Source organism: Aotus nancymaae, unplaced genomic scaffold (assembly GCF_030222135.1).
Source record: "Aotus nancymaae isolate 86718 unplaced genomic scaffold, 86718_ANA_hifiasm-v0.15.2.pri h1tg000025l, whole genome shotgun sequence".
Lineage (NCBI taxonomy): Eukaryota > Metazoa > Chordata > Mammalia > Primates > Aotidae > Aotus > Aotus nancymaae.
The window spans coordinates 30,519,679-30,536,924 of NW_026988438.1; the positions used below are offsets into that span (position 1 = coordinate 30,519,679).

General features: G+C 41.9%; 1 protein-coding gene and 1 non-coding gene across 3 annotated transcripts in view; both read right to left on the minus strand.

The window, feature by feature from the left end:
- Positions 1-2,888: 2,888 nt before the first annotated feature.
- Positions 2,889-17,246, minus strand: part of WIPF3 (WAS/WASL interacting protein family member 3) — a 108,066-nt gene continuing 93,708 nt past the window's right edge. For both annotated transcript variants that reach the window (XM_064380522.1, XM_064380523.1), the window contains exons 8-9: positions 10,169-10,245; positions 2,889-5,462 (exon numbers count right to left, since the gene is read on the minus strand). In XM_064380522.1, the coding sequence (XP_064236592.1) occupies positions 5,439-5,462; positions 10,169-10,245 (101 nt within the window). In that variant the 3' untranslated portion in view covers positions 2,889-5,438. The remainder of the gene's footprint in view (positions 5,463-10,168; positions 10,246-17,246) is intronic.
- On the minus strand, positions 7,354-7,456 carry LOC135276593 (small nucleolar RNA U13). The gene has a single exon (XR_010344150.1). It is a non-coding gene; the product is annotated as a small nucleolar RNA U13 (small nucleolar RNA).

Below are 17,246 nucleotides of genomic sequence, written 5' to 3' on the forward strand. Positions count from 1 at the left end.
AGCAGCACTATTCACAGAAGCAACTCAAGTATCCACAGATGGAAGAATGAAGAAACAAAGTTATATTCATACCCTGGAATATTATTCATTCTTAAAAAATGGAAGCAGATTCTGACACATGCTACAACATGGATGAACCTTAAGGATGTCATGCTCTGTGAAATAAACCAGTCAGAAATGTCATATGGTTTCATTTCTATGAGGTACCTAGAGCAGCCAGAATCATAGAGACCGAAATCAGAAGGGTAGTTGCTAGATGCTGGAGGCGGGGGAGAAATTGGGAGTTATTGTTTAATGAGTATAGAGTTTCAGAAAATTTTGCAAGATGAGATATGGATTGGGATGGTCATGATGGTTGTAAACAGTGTGAATGTGCTCAACACTAATGAATTAAATGCTAAAAATGGTTAGGGTGATAGACTTTATGTATATGATACCACAGTTTTTAATAAAAGAAATAGAAACGTTACTAGAATGGAAGTTTAGCTCATCAGAGTGGCTGGTACTCTCTATTCCAGGCATCTTGATTCCAAGGCGTTAGCAACGCCACAACAGAAGAGGATGCCACTTAGAGAACAAGCCAGGTTCCTCTACTCCTGTGACCCGGAAATGCCAGCTTGCTTTCTCTGACTCTCTCTCCACTGTGACAGGCAAAATTCAACTGAATGTCTTGCTCGTGAAGGTAGGACTTAGACACCTGCAATGAGTCACCTATGTCAAGGTCAGAGTAGATGACCACTCTGTTGACATGACAAGGAACTGCTAATTCTGAAATTTTATTCCCAGCTCTCTTTTCTTAAACATTATACCCTCCTGCAAAGCTCTGGGTGACAGAGCATGTATTCTTTTGCCAGGGCTGCTGTCACAAAGTACCACAAACTGGACAGCGTAACCAGGAGAAATTTCCTAGCTCACAGTTCTGGAGCCCTGACATCCCAGGAATAAGACATCTGCAGGGCTGGTTCCTCCCGAGGGCTGTGAGAGAGAAAGTGTTGCATGTCTCTCGCCCACCATCTGGTGGCCCGGCAATCTTCAGCACTTTGTGGCCCAAAGAGGCAGCATCCCGATGATCTCTGCCTTCTTCACATGGGGTTCTCCCCGTGTCTATGTGTCCAATGTCCTCATTTTATAAGGACACAGTCATATTGCAAGGGGCCCACGCTGATCCAATATGACCTCATCTTAATCTTAACAAGCAATATCTGCAACGGTGCTATTTCTTTTTTCTTATTTTTTTTTAGATGAAGTCTCACTCTGTCACCAGGCTGGAGTGCAGTGGCGCAATCTCGGCTCACTGCAATTTCCACCTCCTGGTTTCAAGTGATTCTCCTGCCTCAGCCTCCTGAGTAACTGGGACTACAGGCGCCCGCCACCATGCCCAGCTAATTTTTGTATTTTTAGTAGAGATGAGGTTTCACTATGTTGGCCAGATGGTCTCGATCTCTTGACCTCGTGATCTGCCTGCCTCGGCCTCTCAAGGTGCTGGGATTACACACATGAGCCACCTCACCTGGCTGCAATGGCCCTATTTCTAAATAAGGTCACATTCTGAGATACTGGGGGTTAGGACTTCAACATATGGATTTTGTGGGGACACAATTCAACCCATAGCACAATGGGTGGATGAAGCATGCCAAAGCCTCCCCGGGGCACTGTCTGAGAATTTGGAACTTGCTTCTGGAGTCCACAGCCCTTCCCATTAAGTTGCTCCCTCTCTGAGAGCCACATCTCCCACACTTAACTCCACAAAAGGTGCCTACACTTCTAGCTACTTCACTACTGCCACACTCAATGTGACTTTGAAGTTCATCATCCACTTTGTAGATTATCTTCCGCTCTTGCCTTTTCTTCTGCACCCAGACTGGCCCTTTTGGCCATGAAAGAGCTAATCGATACCTCCACTAGTAAGACAGCGATAAAATGGCCCCTTATCTAATTCTAATGCAAAATGTGTAGTAAACAGCTTTGAAATTAGTTTCTAGATGAGATTTATTTCAGGAACATGTATGAATTTTAATGACTCCTCTCACATTGTTATCCAGCAGCAGAGTTAGTGAAGTGTGGTCTGAGCAGCTCAGCAAATATTGAATGGAGTGGCTGGGAGGCAGCCAGCAGAGCCGTTTGTGATAGAGCATGGAATCAGAAAACTGGCTGCTCCCCGGGAGGTGGGGGTGTGCAGTTACTGACTCCGTTGTGATCCAAGGGTTGAGGGCTTGCCCGTGTGTATTACGTCATTGAATCTTCACCAATATATACTCAGGTACATATTTATTTCCCTCTTTGACAGATGAGGAAGCTGAAGCACAGATTCTAAGAGGCAATTTGTAAGAGGCAAAACAGATTCAGATCCTGGTTTGCCTTCTAAGCACTAGTTCTGAGATAGCTTGCCTAGCAGATCAATCTCCCCTCCGCTCCCTGAACCCTGTCCCCAGAGGTCCACCTTCACACACTACAGGGCAGTTCAAGATGATTCTGTTCCTACAGGAGGCTTTTTTGAGGGGTTTGCTGAGTTGGGAGCGGGGACTAAGTACACATAGGGTGCAGGTTGTTACATTTCAACACAATTTAGCAGAATTTATAAGCAATACACTGCCCATTCTATGTTAATCAAACTGAATAAATATAGTGTTATGTATTTTTAAAAAAATGCATCTGAAAAAGTTTTTTTCTCTTGCCTGGTTTTTCCAAATACCAATTAAGCTAATTAGCTCAAGAAAGAAAGGCCCTGTTTCTAACACAGTATGTTACAGTAAGCACTGTATCCATCTAAATATCTTTTTTTCCCTGTCATTCTTAGAACTTCAACTTCTCCTGATCCTTAAAAATGTTTGGCTTAGATTGGTCCTGGTGACCACTGATGGGTTTTAACAAGGAAACGACGGGAAGCATTTGCACTTACCAAAGTTTATTAAGTACAGAGAAATGAATCGGCAGAGGAGGACATCAATAAAAATAAAATACATGTAAAACGTTGGGGGAGTCACAGACTGCAGTGTCAGAGTATGTGACAATGGTGGGGACTCTCTGACTCACATGTCTCTAAGTACGAGTTTACCGTCAAGGAGTTAAACCTTTACACCACCAAAGGAACTGCACCAGCATGAGCTTGAAGTGTTGTGAATTCAGTGATAGGTCTCAAGGAGATGGGATGCCACATTCCTGAGATTTCTCCCTAGTTGCCATTTTTGGTTTCTGCTTGTTCCTCCCCTCTGTCCTTTATTTTTATTTGTTTGTTTGTTTTTTGAGACAGGATCTTGCTCCGTTGCCCAGGTTCAGTGCAGTGGCGTGATCTCAGCTCACTGCAACCTCTGCCTCCCAGGTTCAAGCCATTCTTGTGCCTCAGCCTCCGAGTTGCTGGATTACAGGTGTGCGCCACCACGCCTGGCTAATTTTTTGTATTTGAGTAGAGTTTCACCATGTTGGCCAGGCTTGTCTTGAGCTCCTGACCTCAAGTGATCCACCCCTCTTGACTTCCCAAAGTGCTGGGATTACAGGCATGAGCCACTGCTCCAGGCCTCCTCTGTCCTTAAATAGTGTTATTTTAATTTCCATCCCAGCCATAGGGGACAGGAATGTGTAAACAGCTCATCAGGGCAGGCAGTCTACTCTGAAGGTGGAATTGCCTTTGTCTAGGGTCTTCTTAATCAGGATCATTACAACTTTTCTAATTATCTTACACAACTGTGAGAGTGGTGGAGTGGACACTGTTATAATAATAAAGAAATTCTGGCTTTTTGGAAATCGTCCAGAGCCAATAAAACAATCAGTTATGCCCAGAGCTAATGGCCTGCAAAAACTTCTTTTCTGTTGATTTGGCTGTTACAGTTTTGGCTTGATTCATTCCCCAGAGAAGGGAATTAGACCCTGGCTCACTTGCTTCCATCTGGAACGAGAGAGCACAGCACTGCTGCAGGATACCACCTGGGTCTTTACTCCAGACAACAGCGAGGCAGATGCAGTCATGTTTGCCCACACCCTCCTGCCTGGCTACCTTTCTGGATGATTTGGTTTGGACACAGTATCCTTCAGGGAAGAACGTGTGCATGGGTTGTTGCAAAGCAAATTTCTTTTTTGCTAGTTTCCCTCCCCTCCCTGCCTGATTTCTTTTAAAGGGCAGCTATTTTGAGCACAGCCCAGGGATCAGTCTGTTTCCTTCTGTTTTCTCTCCTTCCTCTGTCACAGCCTTCCCCGACCAAGGATGGGGAGTATCAGGGGTCAGGCAGCAAGCAAAAACACATTTCCACTCCCCGCAGGATCAAGAAGAGGGAGCGAAGAGCAGTCCCATCCTGGCCTGACCTTTTTCATATTTAGAGTGGCTGAGCTTGCACACGTCCCCCCCACAGACAGGTGCCCACTACAGTGAACGAATGTGGAGTTGTCAGGCAAGGTTCTCCTTTAGCTCAGAAGGGAGCTAGGTTCTGCTTGATGGGTGGCTCCAAGGATCCTAAGATGGTGGGGGGGCAGTGAGGCACCAGGTATTTGCGGCAGGTGTTTCACAAGATGTTTCATTCTATACTTTTTCATGTTATATTTTCCATGGAAATCCACATGTGAAGCAAGGGCAGAAGGATAGACCTCTGAGACAGAATTGGTAGTTTAGCATAATGATGAGTTGTGTATATTTTTAATTTGTAGGGAAGAAATACCAAAATCTCATAAAGCTGGCTACTGGGATGGGACTGGGAACTTGGAGAGAAAAGGAGGAAGGTGACGGAGACTCAGGCCCTAGGGCCACTGTAAACAGTAGGAGCATTGGCTACTTGGAGGATTATTCAGTTACAAAAGGGGCCCTGTGGTCAGCATTGGAGGGGCCAAGCCCACTCTTGCCTTTACTTTGTGACATATTTACATTAGGCAGCAAAAGAAAAACCAAATCCCTGTACTGCGAAACGGAAGTGAGAAGTGGCATCTCGTTCCCTGGAGGCTGTGCGGCACAGTCTGGGTGTGGGGGACACACTCCTTCCTCTGAGTTGCATCATTGATAAGGCATTATTTGGTTTGATTTTGCAGTTGGTGTGATGAGAATATAAAATCATGCCAATAAGAAGCCGTTGTGGATATTTAAAACTTTGGGGCTACCTGCAAACTGAGGACTCTCTACAGAGGGTTCAAATCTAGGAAGGGCCAGCCCGCAAGCATATTCACAGTCATGGAGTGGGCACTACGTGGAGGGACAGGGCTCTATCTGTGCTGACAGACGAATGCCTAGATGCAGTGTAAAAAAATGGAAAAATGAAGGGTGTTTTAAAAAATATTACTGAAATAAAAGTCAATTAAAATACTGCTTTAAAGCCCGTGCAAACCACATATTTACAATAAATAAATTCTCAATTCCAAGCCTGTATGCCAACTGAATTACAGCTTGAGCACGAGGTGGGCAGGGTCTGACATGTTGTTCTGCAACCTGGAACCCCAGGACCTTGGCTTCATCTGTCTTCTCACCGGAGAGTCTTTAGAGATAACTGTGGAAACATGACAGAACATTACCAGGTGGAGTTAGAAGACTCTTGCACACAAAAGCCCTCCTTCCTCACTCCCCCAATCATATAGGCTGGGCACCACAGCTTCTCATTCATGCAAGGCTATCAAGGTTGGGGAGATGCTTATGCAAAGAGCTGATTTTCACCCAATGGGCTGTGGGTGGAAACGGGATGAAATGGGATATGTAGTTGATGGTATGTGGAGACCTAATGCTGTCTTGTAAACATTTATAGAACCAATCATCAGCAATTCACTTGACAGGAAGCTCAGAGAAAGCAAAAAATTTGCTGGAGATCCAAAGTTTCAAGACAATGGAAAAGCAAGAAACAGATCCAGATATTCAGACTTCCATCCCCAGGGCTCCCAACCATGTACTGACCATGGTATCCATAAAAGAGAGCACTCCCTGGGGCATTGTTTACAATGTCCAGAACCCAGTGATTTCCCTGGATGATTTTTTTTTTTTTTTTGAGACAGAGTCTTGCTCTGTTGCTCAGGCTGGAGTGCAGTGGTGCGATCTCAGCTCACTGCAACCTCTGCCTCCCGGATTCAAGCGATTCTCCTGCCTCAGCCTCCCGAATAGCTGGGACTACAGGTGCGTGCCACCACACCTGGCTAATTTTTTTGTGTTTTTAGTAGAGACGAGGTTTCATTGTGTTAGCCAGGATGGTCTCGATCTCCTGACCTCCTGATCCACCACCCGCCTCAGCCTCCCAAAGTGCTGGGATTACATGCGTGAGCCACTGTGCCCAGCTGGATGATTGTTTTGTGTCTCACTGCAGTGAAAATGAATTAAGATGGTATCCAGTGAGACATAAAGATCTTCTTGACTGTGGAATGCCCAAAGGAGACTTTACAATCCAACTTGATGAAACTGTTGCAGGCAGAGATCAAAACCACGAGACTCAGGTGATGTGGGTGCATGCCTGCCATGAGGCTGGGGACCAGATCCTGCACACTGTCTGACACAGCCTTGCCACATGGGTAGTGAGGAGGATTCTTGTCCCTGGAGATTCTAACATGCCAGGAAAAGCAGCGAGGCATTATGGAAGAAGCACTGGACAAGAGGTCAGAAGGTCTGGGCATTGTGACACTGCGCAAGTTCTTCAAATTTCGAGAGCAGTTTTCTCTTCTATAAAATGGCATTAAAGGTATCTCTCCAGCATAACAGGGTTATTAAAAGGATCAGATGAGATAACATATGCAACCTAACTGAAAAATGTAAAGAGCCATATGAATATGAAGGAACATGATTATGATTATAACTGTATTTTCCTGATCACAGGAATAATATAGTCATTGTACAAAACTTGGAAATTGCATAAATGCAAAAAGAAGAAAGTAAAAATCAGCTATAGTCTTCTAGAATGAAAAGCTGTTAACACTTTTTCTCCATTTTTATTGTGGTAAAATATAAACAGCATAACATTTACACTAGTAACCATTTTTAAGTGTACAGTTTAGGGGTACTAAATACATTCGTAACGTTGTGCAACCAATCATCAGTATCCATTTTTGTTTAACTCCTTTCACCTTGTAAAACTGAAACTCTGTACCCACTAAACAATACCTCTCAATTTTCTTTTTCCCTCTAATCTCTGGCAAGCCCCAGTCTACTTTCTGTCTCTATTCCTGTAAGTACTTATGTAAGTGGAGGTATCTATATACCTATTTTTTTTTTTTTGTGAGTGGCTTATTTCACTTAGAATAATGTTCTCAAAGTTCATCCATGTTGAAGCACATTTGAGAACTTACTTTTTAAGCTGGATAATATTCCACTGTATATGTATATATCACATTTTATTTATCCATTCATCCATCTATGATACTTGAGTTGCTTTTACATTTTATTTTATTTTTTTTCCAAGTTCAGGTCAGATGGGTAATGTGCCGAGGCTGTAACAAGGTTCAGAGGGTGGCACATCTCACACATGCACGAGTACCCAATCATCACGCTCATTAACTACAAAATGATCCAGTTGCTTCTACATTTTAGCTGTTGTCAGTAATGCTGCTATGAACATGGATGTACAAATATCTCTTCCAGGCTCTGCATACATACCCAGAAGTGGAAGTGCCAGATCGTATGGTAATTCTTTTTCTGATTTTTTGCAGAACTGCCATACTGTTTTCCGGAGCAGTCATACCATTTCACATTGGTAATTCTCTTTTTGATTTTTTTGCAGAATTGCCATACTGTTTTCTGGAGCAGTCGTACCATTTCACATTAGTAATTCTCTTTTTGATTGTTTGCGGAACTGCCATACTGTTTTCCACAGCAGTAGTACCATTTCACATTGGTAATTCTCTTTTTGATTTTTTTGCGGAATTGCCATACTGTTTTCTGGAGCAGTCGTACCATTTCACACTGGTAATTCTCTTTCTGATTGTTTGCGGAACTGCCATACTGTTTTCCACAGCAGTTGTACCATTTCACATTCTCACCAACAGTGCATGAGGGTCCCATTTTCTCCATATCTTTGCCCACACTTGCTATTTTGTTTTGTTTTGATAGCAGCCGTCATGATGTGTATGAGGTGGTATCTCATTTTAATTTTGATTTGTATTTCTCTAATGATCAGTGATCTGAGCAACTTTTCCTATGCTCCTTGGCCATTTGTATATCTTCTTTGGATAAATGTCTATTCAAGTCCTTTGCGCATTTTAAAATTGTTTGTTCTCTTCTTGTTGAGTTTTACAAGTTCTCTATATATTATGGATATTAATCTCCTATCAGATATACAATTTGCAAATATCTCCTCCCATTCTGTGGGTTGCCTTTTCTTTTTTACATTGTCTTTTGATATGCAAATTTTAAAGATTCTCATGAAGTCCAGTTTATTTTTTTTCTGTTGCCTATGCCTTTGGTGTCATATCTAAGAAATCAATGTCAAATCCAAATTCATGAAGCTTTTGCCCTGTGTTTTCTCCTAAGAGTTTTACAGTTTCAGGTCCTAAATTTAGGTCTTCAACTCATTTTGAGGTAATTTTTGTATATGGTATTAGTAGGGGTCCAACTTCATTCTTTTATGTGGGGATATCCGGTGCCCCTAGCATCATTTGTTGAAAATACTATCCCTTCCCTATTGAATGATTGGCACCCTTGTTAAAATCATTTGATCATATATGCAAGGGTTTATTTATTTTTGTTCTCTTTATTTATTGCTTTTTATTCTATCCCATTGGTCTGTATGTCTCTCTTTATACCAGTACCACACTGTTTTGATTACCATAGTTTCGAAATAAGAAGTGTGAGTCCCCTAGATTTATTCTTCTTTTCCAAGATTATTGTGGCTGTCTCTAGGAGTTCCTTGAGATTCCATATGAATTTTAGGATGGGTTTTTCTATTTTTACAGAAACTGTAATTGAGCTTTTGGTAGAGATTACACTGAATCTGTAGATTGCTTTGGGTAGTACTGACATCTTAACAATATTAAGTCTTCTAACCCATGAACATGGGATGTGTTTGCATTTATTTATTTATTATTTAATTTATTTCAGCAATGTTTTATAGTTTTCATTATACAACTCTTTCCATCCTTTGACTTTCAAGCTATTTGTCTTTAGAGATAAACTGAGTCTCTTGTAAACAGCATACTGTTGGATGAGATTTTTAAAAATCCATTCTGCCAATCTCTGTCTTTTGATTGGAAAGTTTAATCCATTTATATTTGAAGTAATTAATGACAAGGAGGGATTTACTCTGTTATTTTGCTACTTGTTTTCTATACAGCTTTTTTGTACCTCATATCCTTATTTTTTTTGTAGTGAAATGTTTAAATTTATTTCTCTTTCATTATGTATATATTCTATAGCTATTTTCTTTGTAGTTACCATGGTGTCTTAGTCTTTTCAGGTTGCTATAACGAAATACCTTATACTGAGTAATTTATGAAGACAGCAGAAATTTATTTCTTAAATTTGTAGAGGCTGGGAAGCTCAAGATCAAGGCACCAGCAGATATGGTGTCTTGTGAGGACTCACTGTCTGCTTCAAACATGGTGCCTTCAAACTGCATCTTCACATGGTGAAAGAGATGAACAAGCTCCCTTGAGCCTATTTTATAAGGGCACTAATCTCATTCATGAGGGTTTTGCCCTCATGATTTATCACCTCCCCAAAGACCCAACCTTTTAATATTATCACATTAGGGATTAGGTTTTGGCATATAAATTTTGAGGGACACAAACATTCAGGCCATAGCACAGCTAATTTTTGTATTTTTAGTAGAGACAGGGCTTCACCATGTTGGCCAGGATGGTCTTGATCTCTTGACCTCATGATCTGCCCACCTCGGCCTCCCAAAGTGCTGGAATTACAGGTGTAAGTCACCGCACCTGGTCTGAATTATGTTTTATAAATGTTATTCGGGTTTTCTCACAGACTGTCATAACCAAGGAACAATGAGAATTGATTGGCATGATTGTTGCAGAATGTCAGAATTGCTAAACTTGCTTCTATATGTAGTGGTCATTCCAGGGAAGCCCCCTTTTGTCACACTTGAGATTTTGAAATTGTGACTGTTTCATTCTGGCTTGAAACAAAGGTACACCAAATGGCTTTCCCTGAGGAAAAGGAGTCTGCGGAAGACTATAAAGCTGTTAGGGAGAAAGCATACCCTTGCCATTTCTGTGCCCCTGAGGAGAATTCCTGGTTTTACATTCAGAGACATGAGGGATGTGTTACCTGAGAATTTCTGCCTCTGATGTCATCAGAGCTCTGCCCGACTGCTTCAGCTTGGAGCCAGGGACCAGGTGTACGGCCTGAAGGAAACAAGAACAATCTCACCATCTATTGGCCCAGGGACTGGCTGTGCATGCTTCACAGAGACATTTTCTCTAAACCAGGACCGAAAGCAATGAAACCTTCAGGATCCTGGCCCTAGACTGTGTGTTTCCACCACTCCTATCTTCTATGTCACAGACCATGGATGCAGAAGAGTCATGTCTAGTACACAGTGAAGAGAACAAATTATTAAGGCCTCTCATCTAAATGCATGTTAAAACTTCTCTACCAAAACATACCACCATCTCCAGGCATGCTCATCAGTCTGTTATCCACAATGTGCCCAGCAATACTAGGCCTGGCTAAAAAAGTGAAAGATAAGTAACTGCTGCCATAAATCAGGCCTCCCATCCATGAGGATCCAAATCGTTCTCTCAAGTGTATTGTGTTTAAGTATTATACAAGTTACTTAGGAATATGTTCTCACAGTTAAGAATTCAAAGAATAAAGAAGATAATGGAAAACAAAAAAAAACCTAAAGTTCCTCTTCTCTTCTTGTTCCATTTTTCTGTCCCAGAGTCACCATGGTTAAAAGTTTGGTGTTTATCCCTCCAATTTTTTTCTTTTTGGTATTTCCATACATACATCTGTATATGTACAGATACATGTTTTGGTTGGTCTACCCAAGTTTAAATCCCTACCCCCAGGTGTTCCACAACTCTCCCTTCAATTGGCTATTCCAAATGGTGTTTCCTCTGCTGCACTGGCAGGAGACTTTCTATTCTGTTTCTGTCATGAACTAGGCATTAAATAATCATGTCCCAAAGTCTCCAGAACAATACAGATTACTGTGCTTTTTAAAAAGCAACATGAAATACATGAATGTTCATTATAGATTATTTATAATAGTGAACAAGTACAATTAATGATCTGTGTTCAACATAGGTTTTTAGGTAATATAGGGTTCAGTATTACATGATAGAGTACTAAGCACTGTTTTTTTTATTATTTTATTTTTGAGACAAGGTCTCCCTCTGTCTCCCAGGCTGAATGCAGTGGTATGATCATGACTCACTGCAGCCTCAACCTTCCGGACTCAGGTGATCCTTCCACTTCAGCCTCCTGAGTGGCTGGGACCACATGTGTGCATCACCACACTCAGCTAACTTATAAAATTTTTTGTAGAGAAAGGGTCTTATTATGTTGCCCAAGCTGGTCTCAAGCTCCCGGACTCGAGTGATCCTCCCACCTTCGCCTCCCAAAATGCTAGGATTACAGGCACGAGCTACTGAGCCCTGCAAGAAACTGAATATTTACAAAGACTCATTTTGCAGAGATGAATTTGTATAAATAGAATGATCTCAACTATTTAAAAAATTAACTGAGAAATACATAGTAATATTCTGAAATGTTTCCTTCTAAGTGGTAGAATCACCATTATCTCTCTCTCTCTCTTTTTTTTGGAGACAAGAGTCTTGCCCCAGGCTGTAGTGCAGTGGTGCTATCTCAACGCACTGCAACCTCCGCCTCCCAGGTTCAAGCAGTTCTCATGCCTCAGTCTCCCAAGTAGCTGGGACTACAGGTGCTTGCCACCATGCCTGGCTAATTTTTTTTGATATTTTTAGTAGAGATGAGGTTTTGCCATGTTAGCCAGGCTTGTCTCAAACTCCTGGGCTCAAGTGAAACTCCCACATTGGCCTCCCAAAGTGTTGGGATTATAGGCACGAGTCACTGTGCCTGGCCAAAAAATTCTCTTTAGAAACATTTTTCAACTTTTCTACAACATATATAAGTCATTATAAAAATTTTTTAAGGTAAGGTATTTTTTATTGGACTATTATGTAGAAATATCTCTAAAACTTATAACACATCAATCAAATGGGCACTGTAATTTTCATTAAAACTTTTTAAATTAATGAGTGCACTTGTTCTAGAATAAATATATTTTGGAGCAAAAGCTATAGTAAGTGCTAGATTTTTAGTCAGTTTATTAACTGAGAAAAAAAAAGAAAAAGAAAAGAAAAACACGAATACACAGCCCCTTGTCTAATTCCATGTGAGGGGGTAGCCTTAGAAATTATTATTCTTAGATTTAAGAAACTCCTGTCCACTACAGAAAGGCCTTCTAGCCAGAGTTCTACAAGGTTGACTTTATTCACATTTGGGCTACGTAATTCTCTACTGTGGGAGTGGCCCTGTGTGTTGCAGGATGTTTACCAGCATCCCGAGTCTCTACCCACTAGATGCCAGTAGCACACCCCAGTCTCACACGCATGGACACTTGTAACAACCCAAAAATGACTCCCCACATCGCCAAATGTCCCCTGGGAGGCAAAATTTCCCATTTGGGAACCATCACACAATAAAAGGCTTCATCATAGGTCAGCAATTCCCACTGGTTTTCTTTCTTTTTCTGAGACAGGGTCTGGAGTGCAGTGGTGTGATCTTGGCTCACTGCAATCTCTGCCTCCCAAGCTCAAGCAATCCTCTCACCTCAGCCTGCCCAGTGGCTGGGACTACAGGTATGCACCACCACACCTAGCTAATTGTTTATATTTTTGGTAGTAAAAAATGGAGTTTAAAACAGAAAAATAGAAACATAGGGTTTTGCCATTTTGGCCAGGCTGGTCTCAAACTCCTGAGCTCAAGTGATCTGCTCACCTCAGCCTCCCAAAGTGTTGTGATTCCAAGCGTGGGCCATCACACCTGGCCTTTCTCACTGTTTTTCATAAATATGACAAGAAACAGTATCGGAGAGGTTAAAAGGTGATCAATTTTTCTCCCTAACACAGAAAGGCACACTCTTGTCTTGTAAAAAAAAAAAAAAAAAAAAAAAAAATTCACTGCTGCTAGAAATGAGTGGCCGGGACTTAGTCAGGGCTTGTCAAAGTGCTTTTAATCCAAATATCTCCTTAAAGGGATTTTCCCTTAGGAGATGCCACCAGAATCTCAGAATTCAAAAAGCAGAGCAATTCTGCTGAAGTACTCCTTCACTCGGGCTGCCTTCCCACACAAGGGCTTTGCAGATTCCCTGAATCAGGGATTTTCACTCTTGGGACACAGGAAAAATATCGTTTACCTCTCTCCTCAATCTCAAGCTCCTACTGCACGTAAGAGCAGGCTGAGTGGACACTGCTTCTATCTCCTGTCTACAGACGGCTCCTCTTCCCTCCCATTCATATAGCTGTGGGTACAAAAGTGGTGGAAATTGCCATTCTGTCTAGGGCAGCCTGATATGAGGGACTCCTCTGAACTGCAGGATGCAGAGAAGAGAAGTCTGTGCTTGGGCTGAGTGACCAGAGGCCTGGGGGCCAAGCTGGCTTCCAATCTTATTTTTTGTCATTTATAAACCAAGCAAGCTCTATCTTTTTCCAGGCACATGAACACAGAGATGTGTTCATGTCAGAAAATAAATCCATTTTGTAGCCAAGCAACAAGAGGATGAATACTGTAGGACTTGGAGAATGTCCAGAAAGGATGTATAAACTTGGCTGGCTGTGGAAGGAGGGTCTGAGAGCCTCTGCAGAATAAGTACCAACCCTGGGTTGCAATTCCTATGAGCCAGGGAGAGGGGCTTGAAGCAGACCTAACTGTCGGCTCTGGGCCAGCATGGTCTGACTAAGCTAGGCACTACCCTGGCATCAGAGTGGAGAGGCAGCGCAGAGTCTCTATTAATTTGCTCTAGGTACCTCATATAAGTGGAATTCTATTTTTATGACAGCTCTCTCCTTTTTCCTTCCACTGCACACTGACTCCTCAATTTTTGTTATACCTCACACTTCAGAGTCATCTTTGACTTCTCTCTTCTACTCCTGCATCCAACTTACCCTGAAATGCATCTAGAATCTGATCTCTCTCACCTCCTCTGCCACGCCCACTCTGCCCTAAGCCACTGTCATTCCTCACCCTAATTGTTGCTGGAACCTGCTAACAGGCTCCACTTCTTCACACTGCAGCCCAAGTGATTTGTCTACAGCCAAGCTCAGTCGCTACCCTCTGCTCAGAATCCTCCAGGGGATCCCCATCTCGCCCCAAGTCAATTGGAAATTCCTGTCACTGCTCATAAGACCTACGTGAACTGCCTCCCTCCCCTTTCACCACTTTCCTGCTACCTCATTATGCTCTGACAACACCTGCAATTTCCAGAACATTCCAAGCACACTTTTGCTTCTGGGCTCAGCATTTGCTGTTCCTTTGATATCTAGTTCTGAGTGATAACCACTTTTAATACTTTGGTGTACATATTTCTGGCCTTTTCTCTCTTTATTTGATCAACTTATTTTCTATCTAAATACACAAACTATTTTTACAAAATTCAGATTTTATTTTATGTACTTTTTTGTATACTTTCTCCAAATATCCACATGCCTGTCTCCCTACTTCTTGTGGATCTTTGATCAAATGGTACCTGCCTTAGCTCGGGATTATTCACAAAAGTTAAGAGGTGGAAGCAGCCCAAGTGTCCATCAATGGATTAATGGATAACAGAATGTGGTACATCCATACAATGGAATACTATTCAGCCTTAAAAAGAAAAAAAATTGACATGTGCTACAATATAGATGAATTTGGAGGACATAAGTAAAATAAACTAGGCTTAAAAAGACTACTACTATATAATTTCACTTATATGAGGTACATAGAGCAGTCAAATTAATAGAGACAGAGAGGAGAAGGGTACTGCCAGGGACTCGGGGAAGAGGAGGAAGGGGAGTTGTTCAGGACTTGGGATATAAACACAATTATGTTTGAAATGTGAATTTTTCAAGCACGTGACATACTTTTTTTTTTTTAATTTATTTTTATTTTTATTTTTGAGATGGAGTCTCTTTCTGTCACCCAAGCTGGAGTGAGCAATCTCAGCTCATTGCGTCTGCCTCCTGGGTTCAAGCGATTCTCCTGTCCCCAAGCGATTCTCCTGTCCCAGGTTCCTGGGTAGCTGGGATTACAGGCATGTGTCACTACATCCAGCCAATTTTTGTATTTTTAGTAGAGATGGGGTTTCACCATGTTGGTCAGGCTGGTCTCAAACTCCTGACCTTGTGATCTGCCCGCCTCGGCCTCCCAAAGTGCTGGGATTACAGGTGTGAGCCACCATGCCTGGCAGGTACTTGTTTATCTAAATCTCTGCAGAGGGTAAGGGCCTCAGTGAGTATCTGTTGATATGAAGATGATGTCATTCTTTCTACCATCATTATGTTAACAACTACTTGTGACCTTTGCATTTTTCCCAAAATTCCTACTGACAGTTTTTGTTCACTTTCTTTTTATTGTTGTAAAATACACATAAAATTTACCATTAGTGACATTTATTATATTCACAGTGTTGTGTAACCATCACTTTTATATAGTTTCAAAATATTTCTATCACCCCAAAAGGAAAACTTAAAAAAAAACTTTTTTTGAGACAGGCTAAATTAGCCATCATACTCGGCTAATTTTTGTATTTTTTATAGTGATGGGGTTTCATTTCACCATGTTGCCCAGGCTGGTCTGGAGCTCTTGAGCTCAAGCCATCCACCTGCTTTGGCCTCCCAAAGTGCTGGGATTACAAGCATGAGCCACTGTGCCCAGCCTAAAATTTTTTCAGAGACAGGATCTCACTGCTGTGCAGGCTAGAGTGCAGTGACACAATCATAGCTCACCATAGCCTCAAACTCCTGGGCTCAAATGATTCTCCTGCCTCAGCCTTCCCAACAGCTGAGACTATAGGAGCACACCACCACGCCTGGCTAATTTTTAAAAACTTCTTGTAAAGACAGGGTCTTGCTCTGTTGCCCTGGGTGCCAAAAGGAAGCCTTACATTCATCAGTACTCACTCACCATTCCCTTCATCCCCTTGTCTCTGGAAACCACTCATCTATTTTCTGTCTCTGTGGATTTGCCTCTTCTGGTCATTCCATCTAATTGAAATTATACAATATGTGGCCTTTTGTTTCTGGATTCTTTTGCTTACATAATATTTTCAAGGTTTGATATAGTTTGAATATGTGCCTGCATATATATATATAATATTTTCAATATTTTTTATAGTTTGAATATGTGCCTGAGATTTCATGTTGAACTGTGATCCCCAATTTAGAGGTGGGGTCTGGTTGGAGATGCCTGGGTCATGTGGGCAGATCCCTTATGGCTTGATGCTGTCCTCGAGATAGTGAATTCTTGCATGATCTGGTTAAGTGTGTGGCACTCCCCCAAATACTCTCCCTCTTGCTCTACTCCGTCATGTGACACAAGAGCTCCTCATTCGCCTTCCACCATGACTGGAAGCTTTGAGGCTTGCCAAGAAGCAAATGCTGGCATTATGCTTCCTGTACAGCCTGCAGAACTGTGAGCCAATTAAACTTCTTTCTTATATACACCCAGTTTCAGGTATTTCTTTATAACAATGTGAGAACAAATGAACACAAAGTTCATCCATGTTGTAGCAATGTATCAGTGCTTCCATCCTATTTCTTGTGAAATCATATGCCATTGTATGACTACACCACATTTTGCTTCAGTTATTTTCACCTTTTGGCTATTGTGAATAGTGCTGCTATGAACATTTGTGTACAAACTATTGTTTGAACATTACTTTTAAGTTCTTTGAAGCCTATATCCAGGAGTGGAATTGATGGGTCATAATGGTAATTATCTATTTCACTTATTGAGGAAACTAATTTATTTTTAAAATATTAGGGAAAAAAAAACTAGACTGGGCATGGTGGCTCACGCCTGTAATCCCAACATTTTAGGAGGCTGAGGCGGGCAGATCACTTGAGGTCAGGAGTTTGAGACCAGCCTGGCCAACATGGTGAAACCCCGTCTCTAGTAAAAATACAAAATTAGCCGGGTATGGTGGCGCATGCCTGTAGGCCCAGCTACTCAGGAGGCTGAGGCAGGAAAATGGCTTGAACCTGGGAGGTGGAGGTTGTGAAGTGAACCAAACTACCTCCATCTTAGAAGTGAGCCTGACTGACTCCATATTGGCTTCTCCCACCACTCCCGCCCCAACATTCCTCCCTTGAGTGCATACCTGGGTCACACAGTGCTGGGT